This window comes from Sarcophilus harrisii, chromosome 3 (genome assembly GCF_902635505.1).
Source record: "Sarcophilus harrisii chromosome 3, mSarHar1.11, whole genome shotgun sequence".
Taxonomy (NCBI): Eukaryota; Metazoa; Chordata; class Mammalia; order Dasyuromorphia; family Dasyuridae; genus Sarcophilus; species Sarcophilus harrisii.
The window spans coordinates 81573415-81595174 of NC_045428.1; the positions used below are offsets into that span (position 1 = coordinate 81573415).

The following is a 21760-nucleotide window of genomic DNA, read 5'->3' on the forward strand; positions in this document are numbered from 1 at the left end:
ATTAAACATTAGAAAGCTAAAGGTTCCAGATTTTAAAATTTTCTAGCCTTTCAATTAAGTCTTGCCCTTTGCTTTTATACCCTGAGAGGCCTTGGTGTTTAACAAGAGATCTTGGACCTTATGATGGGGGGCTGTCACTGGGAAGAGGAGAATAAAAGGGATGTAATACCCACGGAGAATAGACCCCTGGCATCAGGCACTAGGGGGAGTACCGAGGATTGAATTCTGTACAATGATTCTGGGCTCACTAACAAGAGATTCTATGTGGGATGAGTTCAGAAGTGAGCAGGCAGGCGTAGCCCATGCTGTGTGGAAAGGTGTGCTTGAAGAACTTCCCTGGTGAGCCGGAGCCATGGGGAGCTAGAGGAGGTGGAGGCATTTAACTAACAAATGCTGCAGAAGTAAAGATAAGAGAAATAAACTTCCCTACTCATTCACTGCTGGGAGCACACAGACAACACAGTACCATTTCCTTTAGTGGAGCCGGCAGCAGGAGAGACAGCTGGTGTTTTCTCAGCTGTAGTTCCTATTACCCAGAAATTGAACTGGTCACAGGATACCCAGGAAAAGCTAAGCTGGTCTGATCCCACATTCCCCCTAAAACTTCCCCCTTCAATCTCCTTCTGCTTCTTATTCCTTCTAGTACCCTGCTCTTGGGTTTTCCATCAAGATTATCCTGTTTTATAGATAAAGCAATGCAATTTCTCTACATTGTTTCTATTTTATTTGTTCCCCCCCCCTTGGTTTCCCATTTTTTACAGGAGGGACTACCCAAGAACTATAGAGTTTCTTGTTGTTATAAGAAAATAGGTAGAATTAACTCTTCTGGACATCTGGGGGTATCATTTAATAAACTAGTGGAATTCACCCTGGTTAACAGTTCATTCAGTAGGACTAGACTAAAGGGAAAAAAAAAACTTGTGTGACATTTGATTATGCTGGTGCTCATACATCCAGTCTCTAGGAAATCCTATCTAGCCTGTGATATGTTATTGAAAGCCTTCCTAGTTACTTAAATTTTTAATAATATTAAATGTATAGAAAATTAAATTATTAAATGTCTACAAGGGGCAGTTGGGGGTACAATGGGTAGAGTGCCACATCTGGAGTCTGGAGTTAGGATGACCTGAATTTAAATCCAACATCACACACTTACTAACTGTATGACTCTGGACAAGTCATTTAACCTTGTTTGCCTCTTTTTATACATATACATGCACCTTTTCATACACATATATGTATGTATGCATGCATGGATACATAATATATTTCAATATTATTGATTTAATTTGTAATCCTGTGCTTTTATAAATATTATATTGAGGAGGGAATCTCTCTCAAAGAATCTGCCAAAGGAGTCCATGACATAAAGATGTTTAATTAAGCATTTCTGTCTAGAATTAAATTTAAATTTCTCTGGTCTTTAAAAGCTCTTTACAACCAACTCTTTTCAGCCTATTTTACCAGGCCTATTATACATAACTTTTTCAAATACACGACAATCCAGTTAAACTAGCTGCCTTGATATTCCTCAAAACAAAATACTGCATCTCTCCCCAAATCTGCCTCCTATCAATAGAATGCATTCCTTCTTCACTTTAGCCCATTAGAATCTCTAGTTCTAAAACAGCTCCAGTATCAGTTCCTATAGGAAACTATCCAGAGATTACTGTAGTTAATTTTTTTTTTAAAGGATCACTGTTCACAACATCTTTTGCCAATGGCCTTATTTGCAATTGTAAGTATCAGAGAAAAGGCCAAATTGGTTGGGATTCTTACCTAGGTATATAAAAGAAGAGCCAGCAATCCCAGTGGAGGGAGGTAGTGCAAATGAACTGGAGATGCTTTTTAGAGGCAGTAGCCTCAGGCATCTCTGATTTCCCTTTGTTCTTCCCCTTGCAGGTTTAAAAGAAACCCCATTTCCCCAGGGGCAAAGCAAGGGGGTCGACTAAAGAGGAAGCCGAACTTGAAGGGAACGAGTTGGAATGAGAGGTGCTAACCACACAGGGGTAGGGGCCACCCAAGAGAAAGTAATTGGTCACTTGCAACCAACCTTTCACCATATACCACAGATGCTGCTAGCAGCCCGCAAGCCCACTATTTAAAGTGTGAAATGGATTTACCTTCTCTAATTGAATAGAAACTTCTTGAGGGCAGGCACTGATTTTTATTTTTTATTTTTATTTTTTATCCCCAGTGTCTGTTTGACACATAGTGGGCCTATTGATGCCATGTCTAAAATGGAACTCATCATTTTTCCTTCCCCAAACCTATAATACTCTAGTGGTTCTTAAAACTTTTTGGTTTAAGGATCCTTTACATTCTTCAAAATGACTGAAGACCACCCATGAGCTTTTGCTTATGTGGATTATATCATGTTTCATTTTAGAAATGGAAATTATTATGTATTAGTATTATTATGAAAATAATTTTGGCTTCATGGACCTCATGAAAGGATTTTGGAGACTCCCATTGGTGGTCAGACACATTTTGAGGATTTTGGCTTTAAACTATCCTGTTTCTGTTGAGGGCCTTACCAGCTGTGTAAACTCAAGAGTCATCGTTAATTCTTTCTTCTTCCTTGCATCCAATATTAATCAAGCTTTTTGATTCTATACCCATAACATTTTTAGAATCCATCTCTTTCTCTCTGTCCAGTCAATATCCTAGTTTAGGTCCTTATCACCTCTCATTTGAGCTACTGAATTTGTCTCTTAATTTTGTTCTGTCCTATCCACCACCTCCCATCTAAGAGCCAAAATAATCTTCTTTGGCATAATTCTGATCATCTCCCTCCTCTCTTCATAAGACTTCAGGGATTCCCTATTACCTTTAGAATAAAATGCAAACTCCCAACTGGTGATTATATCCTTAAACAATTTGGCTCCAAAATGCCTTCCCAGTTTTTATTACATACTCCCCTTTATATACTCTTATGTTGTAGACAAACTGGATTTTTAAAAGATAGAAAAAAATCAATTCTGGAGGAGTTGTAGGAAGATGTGAATCTTAATACACTATGGAATTATGAAGTAGTATATTTTGGGAAAAATGTGTAATTATGTAAGAAATTGTGTGAGAAAAATATGTGGAATCATATGAGAAAAGTCACCCTTTGACCAGTGATCTCACTTACTGAGCATATATCCCAAGGAGGTTAAAGAAAAAAAGACAAAATACCAGTAACATTTTTATGGTAGTAAGACCCTGGTTTTCTGTCAATTTAGAAGTAATTTACTAAATGTAACGGGATAGTATTGTGGTAATAAATAATGAGTGTGAGAATTAAGAGAAGCATGGAGAAGCTTCTTAAAGCTAATTCAAAGAGCAGCAAAGAAGAACAATACCTACAATGACTACAAAAATGTAAATGGAGACAATGAATGTTGCTATATCTGGCTTAATCTATAATCTAGGACTTATAATACTTTGCCATTGTAGTAGGAAAAAAATTAAAACAGTCCCTGCTTTCAAAGAGTTTATATTTAACTATTGTGACCAATCTTGGTTCAGGAGAAGAGATGATGAAACACTTCCCTACTGTGTGTGAATCTCCTACTGTATCTAGGGCCATCTTCAAGTAATTTTGATTTTTCTCTGGTCACTGAACCCAGATGGCTTTGGAGCTCACAGCCTTCCCTCACTTAAATCCAATTCACTTGCATGTCATAGCATCACCTCCCTGATGTCACGATCACCTTCAAGAATGAAGAACAAACAGTAACAAGGAACTATGGAAGCAGAATATTCCATTTATTGTAAGACATAGTTGCTGTTAATTGTTTTGCTTAGTTGGTTTTCTTTTCTTTCCTTTTTTACAAGGGACAAGGAGGGAAGAAAGAATATATTGAAAAATATGAAAACAAACTTCCTAGGAAGTTGCATGTTCTAGGGCAAGTAACAATCTCTGCCTCAGTTTCCTCAATTGTAAAATGAGAATAATAATGGCACCTACAACTCAGGATAGATGTTGTGAGAATCAAATGAGATAATAATTATAAAGCTCAGCGTCCAGTCCTTGACATAGGAAGAGCCTGAGCTATAACTATTACTATTGTTATTATTCTCAGATTCCATCTAGTAATTAAAGCTCTCTTCCTCTTCAAATTACCTCTTAATTATGTGTCTGTGTATGTGTTTTATCTCTCCCTTCTCTGGTGAAATATGAACTTCTTGAGTGTAGATATTATTTCATTTTTGTCATTATCTCTGGCACCTCAAGCAGAGCCCTGAACCTACTAGGCACTAAATGTTTGTCTAATTGCTGTGGAGTTGAATTCATTAAGAGGCAGGTAGGTATGGCTCAATGGATGGAGGGCTAGGCTTGGAGTCGGGAAGATTTCATCTTCATGAATTCAAATATGGCCTCAGATATTTACTAGTTGTATGACCCTGGGCAAGTCATTTAGTTTGCCTCAGTTTCCTCATCTGTAAAATGAATTGGAGAAATAAATGGCAAACCATTAGAACAGTTCCTTTCTATACCAGTATGCTCTCTGAATTCTTAGGTAGGCCTGAAGCTTTAATTGTCAGCCAAAAGGAGGTAGCACTGAAAAGAACTTTGGTTTCAGAATCAGCAAAGGGACTTGAGTCCTAGTCCCAGTTTTTATTCTTCCTTCTTACACAGTTTCATACATATCACTAAATTTGTCAGGTTCATTTTTATTATCTAAACAATGTACTACCTGTGCTATAATTTTCCATCTATACTGCCAGGATCATAAGGTTGTGAGGAAAGCACTTTTTAAAACCTGAAAATGCTAAATAAATGTGAGTAGTTATTAGTGGTGAAATGTTTATGTCAAAGGCAGCTGGCTACATGCTGATCTAATCAATCATTCAACAGACATTTTTAAAATGTCTTCCATGCCCCAGCCAGGTATGATGGGGATACAAAGGTGTCAGAGACTGCAATAGCTTATAAAAGAGCTTACACCTCAATGATCATTCATACATAGAAGAAGTCTCATGAGAAGCTAGAAGGTGGAGAGGGGAAATTGGGCAGAGACTGGAATTTACTAACAGAAGCACTCTCAGGACCAAAGATCTGGAGGAGAATACAGAGAATATATAGATGAGCCATAGAGTTCAAGAGTAGAGACAGGGGAATTGAGATTGTTTACTTATAAATTCACAATAAACCCCCAGAAAGTGCCAACAACTTACACCTAAACGGCACATTTGCAAAGTGGAGTGCACTTATCCAGGCAGCCCCTAAGCAAGATCAATGGTCCTCAGGAGATGCTATTGAAAATCCCCACAGCTCTGTCTTTAAGAAATTATGAGGTAAAATTTCAGGATTTTGTATTCTTCAAGTGCAATGGAAGACATTTAAGAGGAAATGAAAAATGCCTTAGCTTCTCTTAATGGACAAGACAACAGAGACAGAGCTGGGAATTGTGGCTAAGGGGGAGGGAGGAACAAGAGAGATGGCACTAAAAGAAACAGGTGGAGATAAATTACATGGCTTAAGGGTCCCCGATCTAAGAGGCAGAGGCACTGAAACGGGCAGAATGTCGGTTGCTTTATCGACCGTAAGAAGAGAGGCAGTAATGGCCAGGCTGATTTCCTACCCCCTCAGCAAGATTTGTCAGGTTCTTTCCCTGGAAAGTTTGCATATCAGTGACCTTCTGTACAGTAAATAGGTCACGCAAAACCAAATATTTTAACGGCCCTGCTGCATCCTGAGGGGCTTGTGTCCTATAAGGTGATGGTTTGCTGCATGCTGGGGTTGGAGATGCTGCCACCTTATGCAAATTCAGACTGCTGCAGGCTTGAGCAGGAGAGAGGCCCCCATGATTAAAGGCTCCCAGGGAGATAAACAGATGGAGATGGTGGGATGCTGAATCCCCACAGAGGCTTTTCCTTCTCCAATGCCAGAACAAACCCAATTTAAAAAGTAAAAGAACCATCATCTAATTAAATCAGAAGGAAGTGAAGGCTCTATTGACTAGCTGTAGCTCATAACTACTGAAATAGATCACACACGGACATATGTTTGTGTCCTTAATCAGTGGCTTAAAAAGAAAAAACATGGAAAAAATTCAACTGTATAATTGCTGCATTCAAGGAAATAAACCCTGGAAGGGGAGTCTAGAAAATAAACAGTAGCAATCATATGATAATTTGTTTGTAGGAACTGGGAATGTTTATCCTGGAGAAGAGAAATCTCAGGGAAGGGACATGATAGTTCCCTTTTGAGTATTTGAAGGACTGTCCTGTGAAAGAGGGATTCAATTGGTTCTGTTTGGCCTTAAGAGAGTGGAACCAGGAGCAGTGGGTAGAAGTTGCCAAGAAGAAAATTTGGACTTGTTGAAAAATTTCCTGATGATTAGAGCTGTTCCAAAGTTAAATGGACAGCCTCAGGAGGTGGAGGGCTCCCCTCAACTGAGATCAAGCAGAAGAACCTGGAGGACCATGTGTCAAGTGTGTATGTGCGTTCCTTCTAGGACCAGATCATTGCTAATATTCCCTTTCGACCCTCAAATTCAGTAATATTGAATTTCTTTTCTTTTTTTCCCCCCTCTTCTGGGTTGAGGGGAGGAAGATTCCTTGAAGTATACTGGTAGGATTAAAAAAAGGGTACTGAAAAGGAAGCTAGAATGCCTTGAGTTACCCAGAGTGCAGCTGTGATTTTGGGAACTCACTTAACTTTACAGAGCCTTGGTTTCCTCATCTGTAGAGAGGATATATTTGCTCTGCTCACCTCACAGAGTGCTTTCTTGTGAGGAGAATGCTTTATAAAACTTAAAGTGCCACATAGTTTTTATTATTATTATTCTTTGGATTCAGTACAGGACTAAATTCTAAAATATTTATACAGGTTTTCTTCAGACCTGCAAGTCAATGTATGAACTGAGGTCTTTTGCTGAAAATCTGCATTTAGGATATATATATATATATTATATATATATATATATATATCAGAGATTTGTGTTAGTGTTTTTGGGAGAGTGCTGTAAGGAACTCTATTTAGATCCCTCCCTAATTTAGAATAGCAAAATTACCCTAAAATGGCTCTCAAGTCCCAAGGAAAATTTGATTCCAAAATCAATGAAAATATCCTAACAATCCCTTTTTTAGAATTGGAAGGAAACCCAGAGGTCATCAGGGCATTGGTTTTAAAGCTGAAAATTATCTTAGAGGCCATGTATCTAGTTCAACCTCATTTTATAGATAAGGCAAGTGAAGCCTATTTTATAGATGAGGCAAATGAAACCCATGAAGATGAAATGATTTGGGAAGCAACAGTAGGATGAATCCAGGTCTTCTGACACTAAACCAATATTCTTTCCAATGTATTATGTCTCTTCTCTTTCAAACATTTTACTTTTCAGGTGAAGAGTTAGGTGACTTATTCAAGATCACAAGATTTAGTTAAACCTAGGTCTTCCAACTGCAGATGCAGTATTCTGCCCGTTAATCAATGAGACTTGTGACCCCTTTAAGTTTTAGCACTTAGACTGAGCAAATGTTTGTAGTTTATTCCCAACCAGGAAATTTCACTGTTTCCAACTAGATGGAATAAAGCAGTCTGTGACTCTATTTCCATGAGATAGAAAGTTTGTTCTGATTAACTTTGTTATATTCATCAAATGTTCTGGGCTGCAAAACCTCCAAATGTACTTGGCCAAGCACTTGAATTGTTAGTATGAAATACCTGTATATTTATGGTCCCAGATAGGATCCCTAAGGATTTTTGCTTGCTGGTGTCATTCCACTATGAATTTGGAAGTGACAGGATCATCACATAGCAGCCTATAATATCACATACTCATGTGAAAGCCTGAGCAGTCAGAGTTGGCAGGATTACATGATGCTATTTTATCTGTAGCAGTAGGATGCCCAGATCGCTCTGGAACAGTTTAAATATATTTTTAAAAGTTAGTTATTTTTCCTTGGGGCTAGAAAGTTGTGGCTTAAATTGGTAACGTATGAACAGCAAATAGATTAAGCTCTGTGTGAAGCCATAAATTTATGATATCACTGTTAACAAAGATAGGACCAGGGGTAGACAAGTTAGACAGCTACCTAGGGTGCTTCATGGGATGCTTTTTAATATTACTTGGTATAAATACACATATTTTTAATGCCAGAAAATCTGACTCTCCATGGCACATATGTATTTGTTTTGTGCCACATTAAATCACATGTTAGTGAGAAGCCTTGAAGTCTTCCGTAAGACATAGGGAATAACATTGTCAAACCATGATTAGAATACACTAATGTCTTGTCCCCGTTGTACACTGTAAGATATCTCCCCATCTCATCTTCCAAAAGAGATAGGATGTGTTAACAATGCTTATCTGCAAGTCTTAAAAGATTCTGTGTCCACATTCTCTGCCAGTGTGTTACGAACAATGCCCCAGGGAGAGATTCCTCTCCTAGGAAGTCATTCATAGGATCTTAAAGCAAGTGGCCAAAAGATTGTGGTGTTGGATTGAATTTCTTTCAATAAAATAGTCATGGTTTCCTTCAAGAAACCAAGAAGAGTATTTAAGGAGGAATTGTATATTCATTTCAGGGCAATTTCTCTGTAGGCATTTCAGCTATCAAAAATGACTACTAAAATTCAGAATATAACTTTTAACAATAATCCTAAAGGCCTTTGATCCAAGATCCTAGTGCTTTGACCAGGTTGGTCAAAGACAGACAGAAAGAGCTCATGTATAACAAAATGTTCAGAGCATCAAGGGGAAAAACCTATTTGTATAAAAATATTTATAGCAACTCTTTTTGTGGTGGATAAGAATTGGAAATCAAAGGGATGCCCATCAATTGGGGAATGGCTAAACAAACTGTGGTATATGAGTGTAATGGAACATCATTGTACTATAAGAAATGGTGAGCAGGATGGTTTCAGAAAAAAACTGGAAAGACTTACATGAACTGATTAAAAGTGAAGTGAACAAAACAGAACCATGCAACAGAACATGTTGCATGCAATAAACAGCAATATTGTTTGATGAAGAACTGTGAATGACTTAGCTATTCTCAGCAATACAGTGATCCAAGAGAATCCCCAAGGACTAATGATGAAGCAAAACATCCACCTCCAGAAAAAGAATTGATATTATTTGTATACAGACTATAAAACATGCTATTTTTCACTCTTCTTTTTTTCTTCTAAACATATTTACTTGTCATGTTGTCAAGAAAAATCTGATCAAGAGAGGAAAAAAACATGAGAAAGAAAAGAAAAAAAAGCAAGTAAATAAACAACAACAAAGCAAAAGGTGAAAATACTGTGTTATGATCCACATTTAGTCTCCATAGATCTCTCTTTGGATGTGGATGGCACTTTCCATTACAAGTCTATTGGAATTGTCTGACATCACCTCATTGTTGAAAAGAGCCAAGTCCATCACAGTTGATCATCACATAAGTTCAATGTTGCTGTGTATAATGCCTTCTTGATTCTGTTCATTTCACTTAGCACCAATTCATGCAAATCTTTCCAGGCTTTTTTGAAATCAGCCTGCTCATTATTTCTTATAAAACCATAATATTCCATTACAATCATGTACTATAATTTATTTAGCCATTCCTCAACTGATGGGCATCCAGTCAATTTCCAGTTTTTTGCTATTACAAAAAAGGCTGCTACAAACATTTTTATTTATGTAGGTCTTTCCCCCTCTTTTATTATCTCTTTGGGATACAGATCCAGAAGAGACAGGGCTGGGTCAAAGGGAATGCACAGTTTGATAGCCCTTTGGGCATAATTCCAAATTGCTCTCCAGAGGAGTTGGATTCAGAACTCAAAACTTTAAATAAAAAATGTTTAATAAAAAAACAGAAAAAATGTTTATAGCATTACCTCTTTATGGTAGCAAAGAATTATAAGTGAAGTAGTAGATATCCATTCATTGGGATGGTTCATGATGTAATGAAACATTACCATGTCATAAGAAATGACAAATATGAATAAATCAAAGAGGCATTGGACAATTAACATGAAGTAATACAAGGTAAAACAGAATCAGGAACATAAGATGCACAATGACAATTAAAATAAAGAAACTAATTATAAGAGTCAATATTGGACCCGAGGGATAAAGAAAATTAAGCTTTGTTCCTTTTTTTGTAAAGCTAGGAAGATATGGGTGTGGAACATTATAGATATTGTCAGATTCAGTTGCTGTATGGATGAGTTTGACTGACTTGCTTTTTTTTTCTTCCTTTTTAATTTCTTGTTATAGGGATGTTACATGGGTAGGAGAGGGGAGAGATATATATTCAGAATTAAAAGTGATCTAAAGACAAAAGATAGCAATAGAAATGTAAAGGAAAAAACACTATACCTAAAGATATAAACACACAAGAATTCTTGTGAAGATGACAGAATTAGATTACAAATACATCTTTCTCATTTTGGGCTTTCTTACTAAGATTGACCAATTCCAAATCCCAAACATGGCCATGAAAAAAACATGTGGAAAGAAGAGAAAAATGAAGCAGTAGCAAGTCCTTGGTCTAGATTAGAGGGAAGAAATCAAGTGAGCAAAAGAAATTATTTTCTCTGGCCAATAGTATAAAGGAAGAGATCTAGGTGGACTCCTGATCTGGAAAACATTCAGAAAAAAAACAAGAAGAGGTATATCTGAATCTCTGCTTTTATCTATTAGGGGAAAAAAGGGAAGTCCTCTGTGAATTTTCCCTATATCCTTCCTATTAATTTAGGTCTTAATCAGTTTGTATGGACTTAAAGTTGGGTTACATATTCTTCATTTTAATTCTCAGTTCAGGTCTTCTGATATTGTTGACTTTGTAAAAAGGGGTAGACCAATTTTTTAATTGAGATGGTCCAGCCCATTTTAGCAAAAAAAAAATTGTCTTTCCAATTCAGTTATATACCCCATTTTAAAAAGTCTAATGTTTTGTCTAGAGATTAGGAGTGTAGGGATGTGTGTGTGTGTGTGTGTGTGTGTGTGTGTGTGTGTCCATGTGCTATATGTGTGGTATATATTCCCCTTCCAAATACCTAGAAGGCAACAAGATAGCTATCATAGGTTCATAGTTTTTAGAGTTTCTAGAGACTTTAGACAACATCTTATCAATGCTTCTCGATAGAAGGATCATATCAACTATTTAAAAGATGGGTAAATTAAGGCCTGAGTGACTAACATGGTCTAGATATTCATTGTCTATAAACATCACAACTCAGAAATGCTAGGTGAGCACCAGATCATCTCTAGGGTAGAGCCATCATTAGCTATGTTTGTCTTTGGGTGCATACATTTCTAGGTCAACTGTATGAATGCACTGTTGGAAACTGGGAAGGGATGGACTGGCTCAAGGGGTTAGGGAGAAGCATACTTGGGGTATAAATATCATAATTTCCTAGCAAAGCAAGTTATCCTTGCTTTGTGGTGTTATTCAGGTGTACCAGTCATATGTGATTCTTCATGGGGTTTTCTTGGTAATGATACTGCAGTGATTTGCCATTTCCTTCTCCAGCTCATTTTACAGATGAGGAAACTGAGGCAAACAGGATTTAGTGACTTGCTCAGGTTCACACAGCTAGAAAGTATCTAAAGTCAGATTTGAACTCAGAAAGGTGAGTCTTCTTGATTCCAAGTTTGGCGCTCTATCTATTGTCCCACCTAGTTAAACTCACTGTGGTACCTAGCTACTATTCCATTATCGTTGCTAACTGTGTACTAAGTTCATTTTTTTCCACTGGTGGAAGCCTACAGGTACTACCTAATTTTTGGTACTTTGAGATAAAGCCCTGGTCACTCCCCTAACTCTAAAGATTTGTCCTAACTCTAAAATTCTAGGACTCCTTAAGTTATCTCATTGTTTTGTTTTTCTTTCTGTGCTACATAGAAGATGAAAAAGAATTCTAATGTTACAAATTAAATAAACATCCATTATTTACTTACTGTGATTAGGATGTTGGAAATATGTCAAGGGTGTTTGGTTATGGAAACTTTCTACACCAAGGCAGATTGTAACCAATCTGTAATTTGTTTATAGGCCTTGGAGAATATTTCTTGGGATTCAGCAAGGCTATGTATGATCACCCAGCTATTAAGTATCAGAGGCAGAATTTGACCCCAGCTCTTCCCAATTTAACACTCCCAAAAAAGGCTCAGCCAACTCAAGAAACTTAACATTATGTAGGTGAGAGGGAGAGATTGATAATGAAAGCCTGGTCCTTGAAGCACGTACAAGAAGAGCATCTGTTGAGCCTGTGCATCTGGAAGTACATGATGATGTGGAATAGGGGTAGGGATGGCTCTGCCCCCAATTCAGAGTATGCACAAATATTCTAGGACTGGTTCTTATTCACTTACTGAGTGGTGTAATATGGTGGCTGAGCTAAGAGTCCATTCAAAAGGCTCCCTTTTCCTTCCTCCTGCCCATGCAGTATAAGGATGAATCTCTAAGTTCTGGTTGATTCTATTTCCAAACATGAAACAAGCACAGAATATGTATATATTCTTTAATTCAGGGATAGGACCCCACCTTCCATGTTATCCTTCCAGAAACAGGCTCATCCCTTTGTACAAGTTTCTATGACAACTCTTATTGGCCAGTCTCCCCATTTACAATCATATTAGGACTTAGCAAATATATACAGATAAATAAAGGTAATCAAAGAAGGCAGAAAGCACTAACAATTCAGGGAATCTGGGATGGGTTTATAGAAGGGATGAAAGCACCTGAGACGAGTCTGAAAGAGAATGAGGATTTGATGAGGAAAGAATGGATTCCATGAAGGGGGGGGGGGGGGAAGACCCTCCGGCAAAGTAGAGATTGGAGTGTTCAGCTTGGTGAAATTCAGTTTGGTAGAGATATAGAGTATATAAAGGAGAAGTATATGAAATATGGGTGGGAAGGTAAATTAGTGCCATATTGTAAAGAGCCTTTAAAACCAGACAGAGGAATTTTTGTTTTATTCTGGAAGCAATAGGGAGCCACTGAACATTTTTTTTTTAACACAATCAGATTTATAATTCAAAAGAGTAATTTTGGCAGTTTGTGTGAAGGATAATTTGAAAAGAAGAAAGAATGGAGGCAAGGGGACTAAATAGGAGACTACCTTAGTAGTTCATATGAATGATAATGAGGGTTTTGCCAGTATGAGTAAAGAAAAGGGGATGGGTTTAAGAAGGGGATGTTGTGGATGCTGTGGATGCAGATTTTTCAAAACTTAGCAACTAATTAAATATGGGAGTAAAAGTCAAAGATAATTCTGGTACATCACAAATCTGGGGGACTAGAAGGATGGTGGTAACTTTGGAAGTCTGGAAATTCGGAAGGGTGGCAACTGCCACTATGGCACAGGATTGAGCTAAAATTTTTAACAAGTTAGCAGTTAAACAGCCATCTTACTATTTATGGAATGGAGACCCATCTTTGGGTCTTTGCTAGCCAGACTGGTGAGTGCCTCATCTGGTCCATTATTACAGGCAACCTCAGTCATCCTTTGCTTCCTATTCCTCAGGTACCTTCCCTCCAGCCACCTAGCAGAGCTAGGGACCAACCCTTCTTTCTCCACTACTTTTTAGGGTGGTGGAACCATAACCAAATCAATACTGCCATTAACTCCTGGAAAGGGCATCTCAATTTACTCCCTATATCTCCATTCACCGTACCTGTCAACTTCAAAAGTTACCTTTCCCTGACCACAACTTCCTCATTTGGGCTTTTTCTCTCATTAGAACATAAATTCTTTTTATCCATCTTCACTTTTATATTTGTATCCTCAGAATTTAGTATGGTGCTTGGCACATAAACACAATAAATGTTTTTCATCCATCCATCATACATCTATCCAGGAATTTAATGGAAAAATTCTCCTTACTGTTCTGACAGTTGCCCAATTATTCAGGTTATCTTCATGCAGTTTTAATCTTTAATTGTCTAAAGCTACCTGAAAACTTTTGGGACTTCCTATATATTAACTTAATACCATATTCTTAACAGACCAGATTATCACTGAATCACACTTTTAGACTCGGGTTGCTACTCAAAGGGAATCTAGAACTACTTTAAGAGTAAGGATCTTGGCTTGGTGGGATATGGAAGATCCATAGCTACCTTGAGTGATATTTCTATATGACTTCTTACTGATCTTTTTCCTTGGAAGCCACTTAAAAAGGCAAGATTGCCAAACAGCCTGATCTTGGAATGAAATTCTGATTCTAGGAATGTAGACTGTGACAAAAAGTCCTATGATCTGATCTCTTACTTTGCAACAACAAAAGAATCCACTGTCGTTTCCATGAGACATCCAAACGAACTCTCTCTGTCTATTCAGCTTTGGGAGGTATGGTAGGGACAATATATATATATATATATATATATATATTTTAACAAGATGATCCAGGCTAATTTTTCCTTAAAAAGTTTCAAAATCACCCTCAAGTTTTATTTAGCTCAGGGGAATAAGGCTCTGACTATTAATATAGCTTTCTGGTAGCCTTAGTATGAGAACCAGATCCAAACCTGTAAGTAAATAGTGGGAAAAAATAGGAGGTGATACATGAGTCCTTCCTGAAATGGGTACCTGAGCTAATTGAATAGCTTTTACCTTTTCTTGGACTTCCATCACCCTGAGGCTTGGGCTTCTCTGTTTCAATGTCAGAAAAAGATTGTACTGGTAGCTCCAGGTGCAAGGGAGCATATATATCTTGTGTTGGTCCCGGTCCTGAGGATTCTGGAAATACATGAGAATCTGAACTTGACTTCTCAGCCTGTATCCCAACTTTCAGTCCAGAGCCTCTATTTCCTAAGAGAAATAATGGAAATATAGGTGATATAAGTACTGCAGTTTTAACAACACAAATTAATCCAGAATCTGTAGTGCTAAAGTCAGAAAATAAGATATGACTAATCTTACCGAGATCTTGTTGTTGGTTTTCTATGATGGTTCTTGATTGTCTTCTCTGGTATTCTTGTCCTTTTTTAATTTCCTATTAAGTTAATAGTACCACAAAGAACACAAAATAACAATAACTGGCATAAAAATGCTCTGACAATTATAGTGCTTTAAATTTTGCAAAGTTCTCTCTATAGGTTTTCTCATTTGATCCTCACAATGATCCTAGGAGGAAGATGCTATGATTATCATTTTCATTTCTCATGTGAGAAAACTGAGTTTTGCTCAGGTTCAGATGACTAAGCAAGAGTCAGATAGCTAAGTAAGTGTCTGAGGTGAAATTTGACCTCAAGTCTTCCTGATTTGGGCCCAGTATTCTATCTATTTTGTTACCTATCCTTCACAACCTATATTCTTTGCAACTTCATTATTCTTTCCATTATAACATGCTGCTTTCTCTTTCCCTATACTCCCCAAATCCATCCTACTAGTTCTAAAGGCCTATTTTCCTACAAAAATCATGTAAAAATTCAAGGTAATCCAAATAACTGAGGACAAAAACTCCATCTGGGTTGAAATTAGCCAGAATTTTCCCCTTAATTATCTGGATCATTGCTCAGTTTCCTGCTTCACTTTGTTAATGGAGGCTTGACTCTTACTTGGAAATCTTCTCTAGCCTGTCCTCATCTTTAAGTGATGCTGTTTTCTATTTCATTGCCAAATTCACAGTATACTATAGACAGGAATGCTTAATTAGCAGCAGCCAATTTGACCTTTAAAATCTTAATATCTACTCTGAATTTCCTCACTTGGTTTGCTAACATTCTGCATGTTTCTTCAGTCATTAGTTTGTTGAGTATTCACAGCTGATAAAATTTTCTGACTTAAGTGTTGAAAACTGGGAAGGAAGATTACATATTTATCTGCCTCTTATTTTTCTCAGCTTTGCTTGTTAGGTGGAGCAGATCTATTCTACTGGTATAAATGATTTTGTTCCTAGCAAATATAGCTTGAGCTCTCATACTTGTGGGTTCCTGAAAGTTATCCTGTGTTTAAAGCACATTTTAGGTGGACATCCATTCAAAACCACAGTTTAAAATTTTCAAATCCCTTAATTTCATTCATCATTCATCTTTCTTATTTTTCTTATTTTCATCTTATTTAATTCTCACAATCCTACTTTAAAATAGTCAGCATTAGGTATGTATATGGATATGAAAACTTAAAAGTGATATGCAAATGTGAGCTAGTAAAACAATTCTAAGAACCACAATCTCTTCTCTTATTCTCTTACACATAATCCAAAGTGAAAACTCAATTCAAAGCAAAAAAAAAAAAAAAAAAAGGATTAAACAGAATAGAAAGATCAATGAAAAGGGTAATCCTAGATTGTGAGCTCTCTGAGGTTGTTTTTTGCCTTTCCTAGGAGCTTAGCACAATGCTTGGTACACAGTAGGTATTGTATAAATGTTTATTGACTAACATACTCTGACACAAAATTCTCATGCCATTAGCAGGAAAGGGAACATATTAAAAAACTATATATTTAATCATAGCACTTTATAATATGTAGGTTGTATGTCCAATTGGAGATTCCTTATCTGTCTGCAAAACTACCATTACTGATGTCTTCTGCTGGGATGCTTTCCCTGTCCAGCTGTGAACTCCTCTGATGTGTGAGCTCCTGGCAACATCTGTTGGGCTTTTTTCTTTCCTTTGCTACCATCTGCTCATCCTCAGCTTAGCAACTGCCTCTTATTAGTTCGAACAAATTAGTTAACGAATTAATTAATAAAAGTTCATTATGTATATTAAATATCCTTTCCTCAGAAAAAAAGCAATGGTCATGATATTTATGTTGCTTCTAGCCCCAAACATCCAAACCAATAACCATATCTAGAAAATCATTAAAGACTTTTAGGTCAAATTGGTCTTTTGAGTTCATTTGTACTTGCCTTCACTCTTCCAGACTTGCCTCCTCTTTGGGTTTGGGTTAGAAAATTCCTCTTATCTTCCATCATAACCCTGGTTGCCAGCCCCAGGGCCATGCAAATTACCCTGGATCTTCATTTAGCAAGACTGGAAGGACAGTGTGGAGCTGGTGACTTTTATCCCACAATCCTGCTGGTACTACATCAGTGTTCTCCCTACATAAGGAATGATGTATGATTTTAACATGTATGGGGGAGACTCCTTGTTGGAACAGTTTTTTTTTAAGGTTAAAAACTTCCTCAATATATTGAGTTTTATTTTCAGATCTTTCTAGATGGAACAAGAGGGTGTCATGACAGCGGTTGCTTCTTTTGAGAGAAGAAATAGACTAAGTCAGAATTTTCTAAAAAACTGGAAAAGACTGGAAAGCTAAAGCTAGAAAACTTCTCACAGATTCTGATAAAATTTTTATTTTAATATCTTACCTCTGTAGAATACTTTATGTTTCTCAAATCACTTTTACAACCATAATCTTATTTAATCCTCCTTATATTACCTTGAAATAGGTCAGTAATAGATATGTAAATAGTTTTGAAAACTTAAATGAAAAATAAATGCCAACTGTTTCAACCAATCCAAGCTTTTCCTAACATTTGACAGCTAGGAGGGATGTCAGATATGTTTTCTCAGAATCCACTTGGCTAAGTTCAGAGATACTCTTCCAACTAGTTGGCCACTTGATGAATTCTTTGTTCGTGGCAACTAATTAAATAAAGGAAGATAAAGAACAGCCTGAGATGACTCTCTGTGAGATATGCAGACCCTTGCAAGAAACACTTTTATGTATCTCCCAACTAGAAGCTATAGAGAACTGAATTTCTGGGTTAGCTCTCATCCTTCGTTGGCAAGATGGGAGAGAGTCTGTTTTAACAGGGTTCTCTAGTTTTGGGAGTGGTTGAGTCTGTTTAAAAGCAATTTAGTGGTGTAGTGAATAGAGCACCAAGCCTGAAGTCAGGAACACTCATCTTTATGAGTTGAAATCCAGCCTCTTACTAACTGTGTGATTTCACTTGCCTCAGTTTCCCCATCTGGAAAATGAGCTAGAGAAGGAAATGGCAAACCATTCCAGTATTTTTGCCAAGAAAGCCCCAGATGGGATCAGGAAGAGTCGGACATGACTGAGCAACAAAAAGTCTGTTTCATAAAATTAATACTTTTACTCTATTACCTTTGCTTTAATCCCATTAAGTATGTCTTTGAACTAGAGGTAAATCAATTAGGAAGCACAACTGAGTAAGGGATAAAGAAAAGTTTTTTCTTAGAACTGGATCTGTGAGCTGTTTATCTGTTTGCATGATTCACACAACTTCTGGACCAATGACAGAATCTGAGTGTTCTGGCCCACAAAGGGGTGGAACTAAAGGGGAAATTGACAATTGGATTTTTGAGAACACCATAGGTTTTAGCAGATGTCCCGGAGTGCCCTCTGGTGTTGGATGTTATGCATGGCAAATGGGGCAAGCATTTGACAGCTAATTGCTGAATTAGGACCAGGTACCCTAGCTATCATGCTAAGAGCCATACAATTTTTAGACCATCTATAAACACAACCTTAACTGTTAGTATACTAAATGTTTAGCAGTCAATGGTTTGATATAATATTGCGAGAACTGAATTATATAATTTTTGTAATTTTCCTATAAATGAAATGGAGGATGCCAGAGAAATGTTTGATTGGGAAAGGAAGTGGGACTATCATGTAGTAAGAACCAGGGGACAGCCCAAGTGTTAAACTCCCTAATTTTCCATCACTCTAACTCTAGAGGGTTAATGGGAGTTTCCTCTTCATCCCATGGATAACAGAACTTTGCTCATGCTATACCTGAGTCTTGTATCTGGCTATAGAGTCACCTAACGTTCTGTTTCTTCCACACCACCTTTTACCTACTTAAAAAATTAATCACAAAGGCATTTCAAACAACCCCTATCTAAGAAGTCACATATTTTGGGCTGGGCCTAACTCAGCTAATACAGTGATTCAGGTTGGGGGTTAGAATAAAATGACACACCTGTGAGCTATTAAAATGCAATAAACATGAAACTAATAACAGAGGAGATAATTTCTAAGATTAAAAATATAGTAATACAGACAAAATGCCGACTCCCCTCCATTTCTGCACCAAACCACTGGCCTCTCCAAGGGAGAAAAGCTTTCCTCGAGGCACTTCTGCAAACAACTTTTCATGGTCTGGGATTTTTATGCCTCAGGTAGCAAGGAAATAAAACAAAATAAAATAATCCTGAAAATGGTATTTATTCTCCCTTAAAGGGAAACTAGCCTAAGTTTCATAAAACACTTAATGCTTCTATCACAGAGTGTTAATTATTAGTATTTTGTTGGTCATCTTTTTGAATAAAACCACCTTTCTTGCAGGTATTTTGAGAATCAATCCCTCAACACTCTCAAAACAGTGTTTCCTCCATCATGGACATCCTCTTTGGATAATTCAGTTGGCTTTGCCATCTTTTTGGATGAATGCCATTTCTTGATTTTTTTGTTTTGTTTTGTTTTCTTGAAGGTCATTTCTACTTCACTGGAAAACATATTAGGGGCTATGATGAAGAGACTCAATGTCCATTTATGGAGAAAAGTATGTGTTCTATAGACATTTGTAGACACTTTACATTTTTGATCTGTTCTTTGTCCTTCTAGTTTCATTTTTTTTCCTGAAGCAATTGGGTTTAAGTGACTTGCCCAGGGTCACACAGCTAGGAAAGTGTTAAGTGTCTGAGCTCACATTTGAACTCAGGTCCTCCTGACTTCAGGGCTGGTGCTCTATCCACTGTGCCACTTAGCTGCCCCTTTAGTTTCATCTTTAAATGCCCTTAAAATAATCTGGCTTTGCTAGGATTCTCATGAAAATTTCTATAAACTTGTTTTTTCCTCTTCACTGCTCCATGAGGCAATTCTGCTCTTAATCCTTCACCTTCAACTTCTTCCAGGACATTTTTGCAAAAGAAATTGTTCTGAATGAGTGCTTACTGCTTTAAGTACTCAAGATGCTTTAAGTACTTAGTACTTTAAGTACTTTGAATATTTTAAGTACTTAGTACTTAAGTTGTTATTATAATCTTTGAACCTAAAACTTTCTGAGGAGGTTAAAGCCCTTTCCTGGTGTTCCTTACAATTCCATTTTCTTTGGTCTCTGAGCAGGGGAAGGTAGTTGGAAGAGTCCTGTGTTTGAAATTAAGAGAAAGCTAGATTTAAACCTTACCTCTGATACTAGATGTGACCTTTCACTTTCTATGAGCTAGTTTCCTCATTTATAAAATAAAAAAAAAATAATAATACCACCCATAGTACTTACTTCATGGATTTGATCTGAGCCGCCAATAAAATTATACCTATAAATACATTTTATATAATTGTACAGTATCTTTTCATTGTCAGCTGTTATTTGGGATTTCGCCTAATAATAGCTGGCCTTTATAGAGCACTTCAGGGGTTTAAAAATGTTTTACATATATTATCTCTTTTGATTTTCATAGCAGCTATGTGAGTGCTATTATTATTATTATCTCCATTTTACAGATGGGGAAACTGAGAACCTGAGAGGTTAAATGATTTATCCAAGGTTTTTTACTTATTAAGTATTTGAGGTAAAATTTGAACTCAGGCTTTCCTGACTCCAAGTCCACTGCTCTTACCTACTGTGCCACCTAATTATCTAAAGGTTCAGGAATTCTCAGTGAGGAAAACAGTAGGTACTTTGAGGGAGAGAAATTAATACTAAACATTTCAAAAAGAAGGAGTGATGTACTGGACAAAGAACTGGATTGTAAATTAAGAAATCTGTGTACTGCTCCCTCACTGATGACCTTTGACAAATAATTTCTGAGCCAAAAATTTGTTGACTATACAATGGGTATGATATCATCCTACTGAGAGTAATGGGAACAAGAGTAGTTCTTACTCTTGTAAGTACAAGTAGACTTAGAATTAGGAAGACCTGATTTGAATCCTGCTTTAAGAATCTGCTGGCTATTAGTCATTTAATCTCTCTAAACCTCAGGTTTTTTATCTGGGAAATAGGGATAATAATATTTATACCACTTACTTCAAGGGCTGTTTTGAAAATCAAATGACCTTGAAGCCTATGTGTCAGTTATTATAATTACCTTATGCATAATGGGTTTTTAACAAATATATTTGAAGAAATGTGGTTGCATACAGTAGGCACTTGATGTTTGTTGAACTATATTGAGTGAATAAATGAAAATAGAAAATTTATATACATTTATACACACACCTCACCATTCTGAATGCCAATTAGGATACTGCAAATACCAGAAAATGATAGAGTTGTCACATAGGTAAGCAGGAATAGTTTCACTGAACTTTTAGAATTTATAGAATTTTTAGGCTAATAAGATCGTAAAGTTAGATCTGGAACAAACTTCATTTTTACCAGGGAAGGAACCAAAGACCAGAGAAGGAATGGGATGGAGCTAGGATTTGGACCCAGGTCCTCTGACTCCAAAGGTCATTTATTTCAGCCCTCAATACTTTATGAAGGAAGGTATATCCAGGTTTGCAATCTCAGAGATATCCTCAATTTCTTCACTCACTCTCACTGCACAATTTCAGTGCCAAGTCTTGTCCTTTTTATCTCCATAATAAATTTTACAACCAACTCTTTTTTTCCCCCTTCTCTGGACTCATACTATAGTCACCCTTGTTCAGGCCCTTATCACTTCTTGCTCTACAGTAGACCTGGTTGAGTCCTTGATTCAAACTTTCCTTTCTCTAATCTGTTCTCTACACAGAAGCCAAAGGGATAATCCAAAAAACACAGATCTGACCATGTCATTCCTTCTTTCAGAAAAAAAGCTCTCCTGGCTCTTTTCTATTGTTGCTAGGAGAAAATATAATCTTCTCTGAATGGTTTATAAAGCTTTTCATAGACTGGCTCTAGAATACCTACCTGGATTTAT

The 21760-nt window shown here is 37.0% G+C and overlaps 1 protein-coding gene across 5 annotated transcripts in view; it reads right to left on the reverse strand.

Moving 5' to 3' along the window:
* Positions 1 to 21760, reverse strand: part of KIAA2012 (KIAA2012 ortholog) — a 152808-nt gene that overhangs the window by 36675 nt on the left and 94373 nt on the right. For all 5 annotated transcript variants that reach the window (XM_031958315.1, XM_031958316.1, XM_031958317.1 and 2 more), the window contains 2 exons: positions 14855 to 14927; positions 14546 to 14743 (listed from right to left, as the gene is read on the reverse strand). In XM_031958315.1, coding sequence (XP_031814175.1) covers positions 14546 to 14743; positions 14855 to 14927 — 271 coding nt within the window. The remainder of the gene's footprint in view (positions 1 to 14545; positions 14744 to 14854; positions 14928 to 21760) is intronic.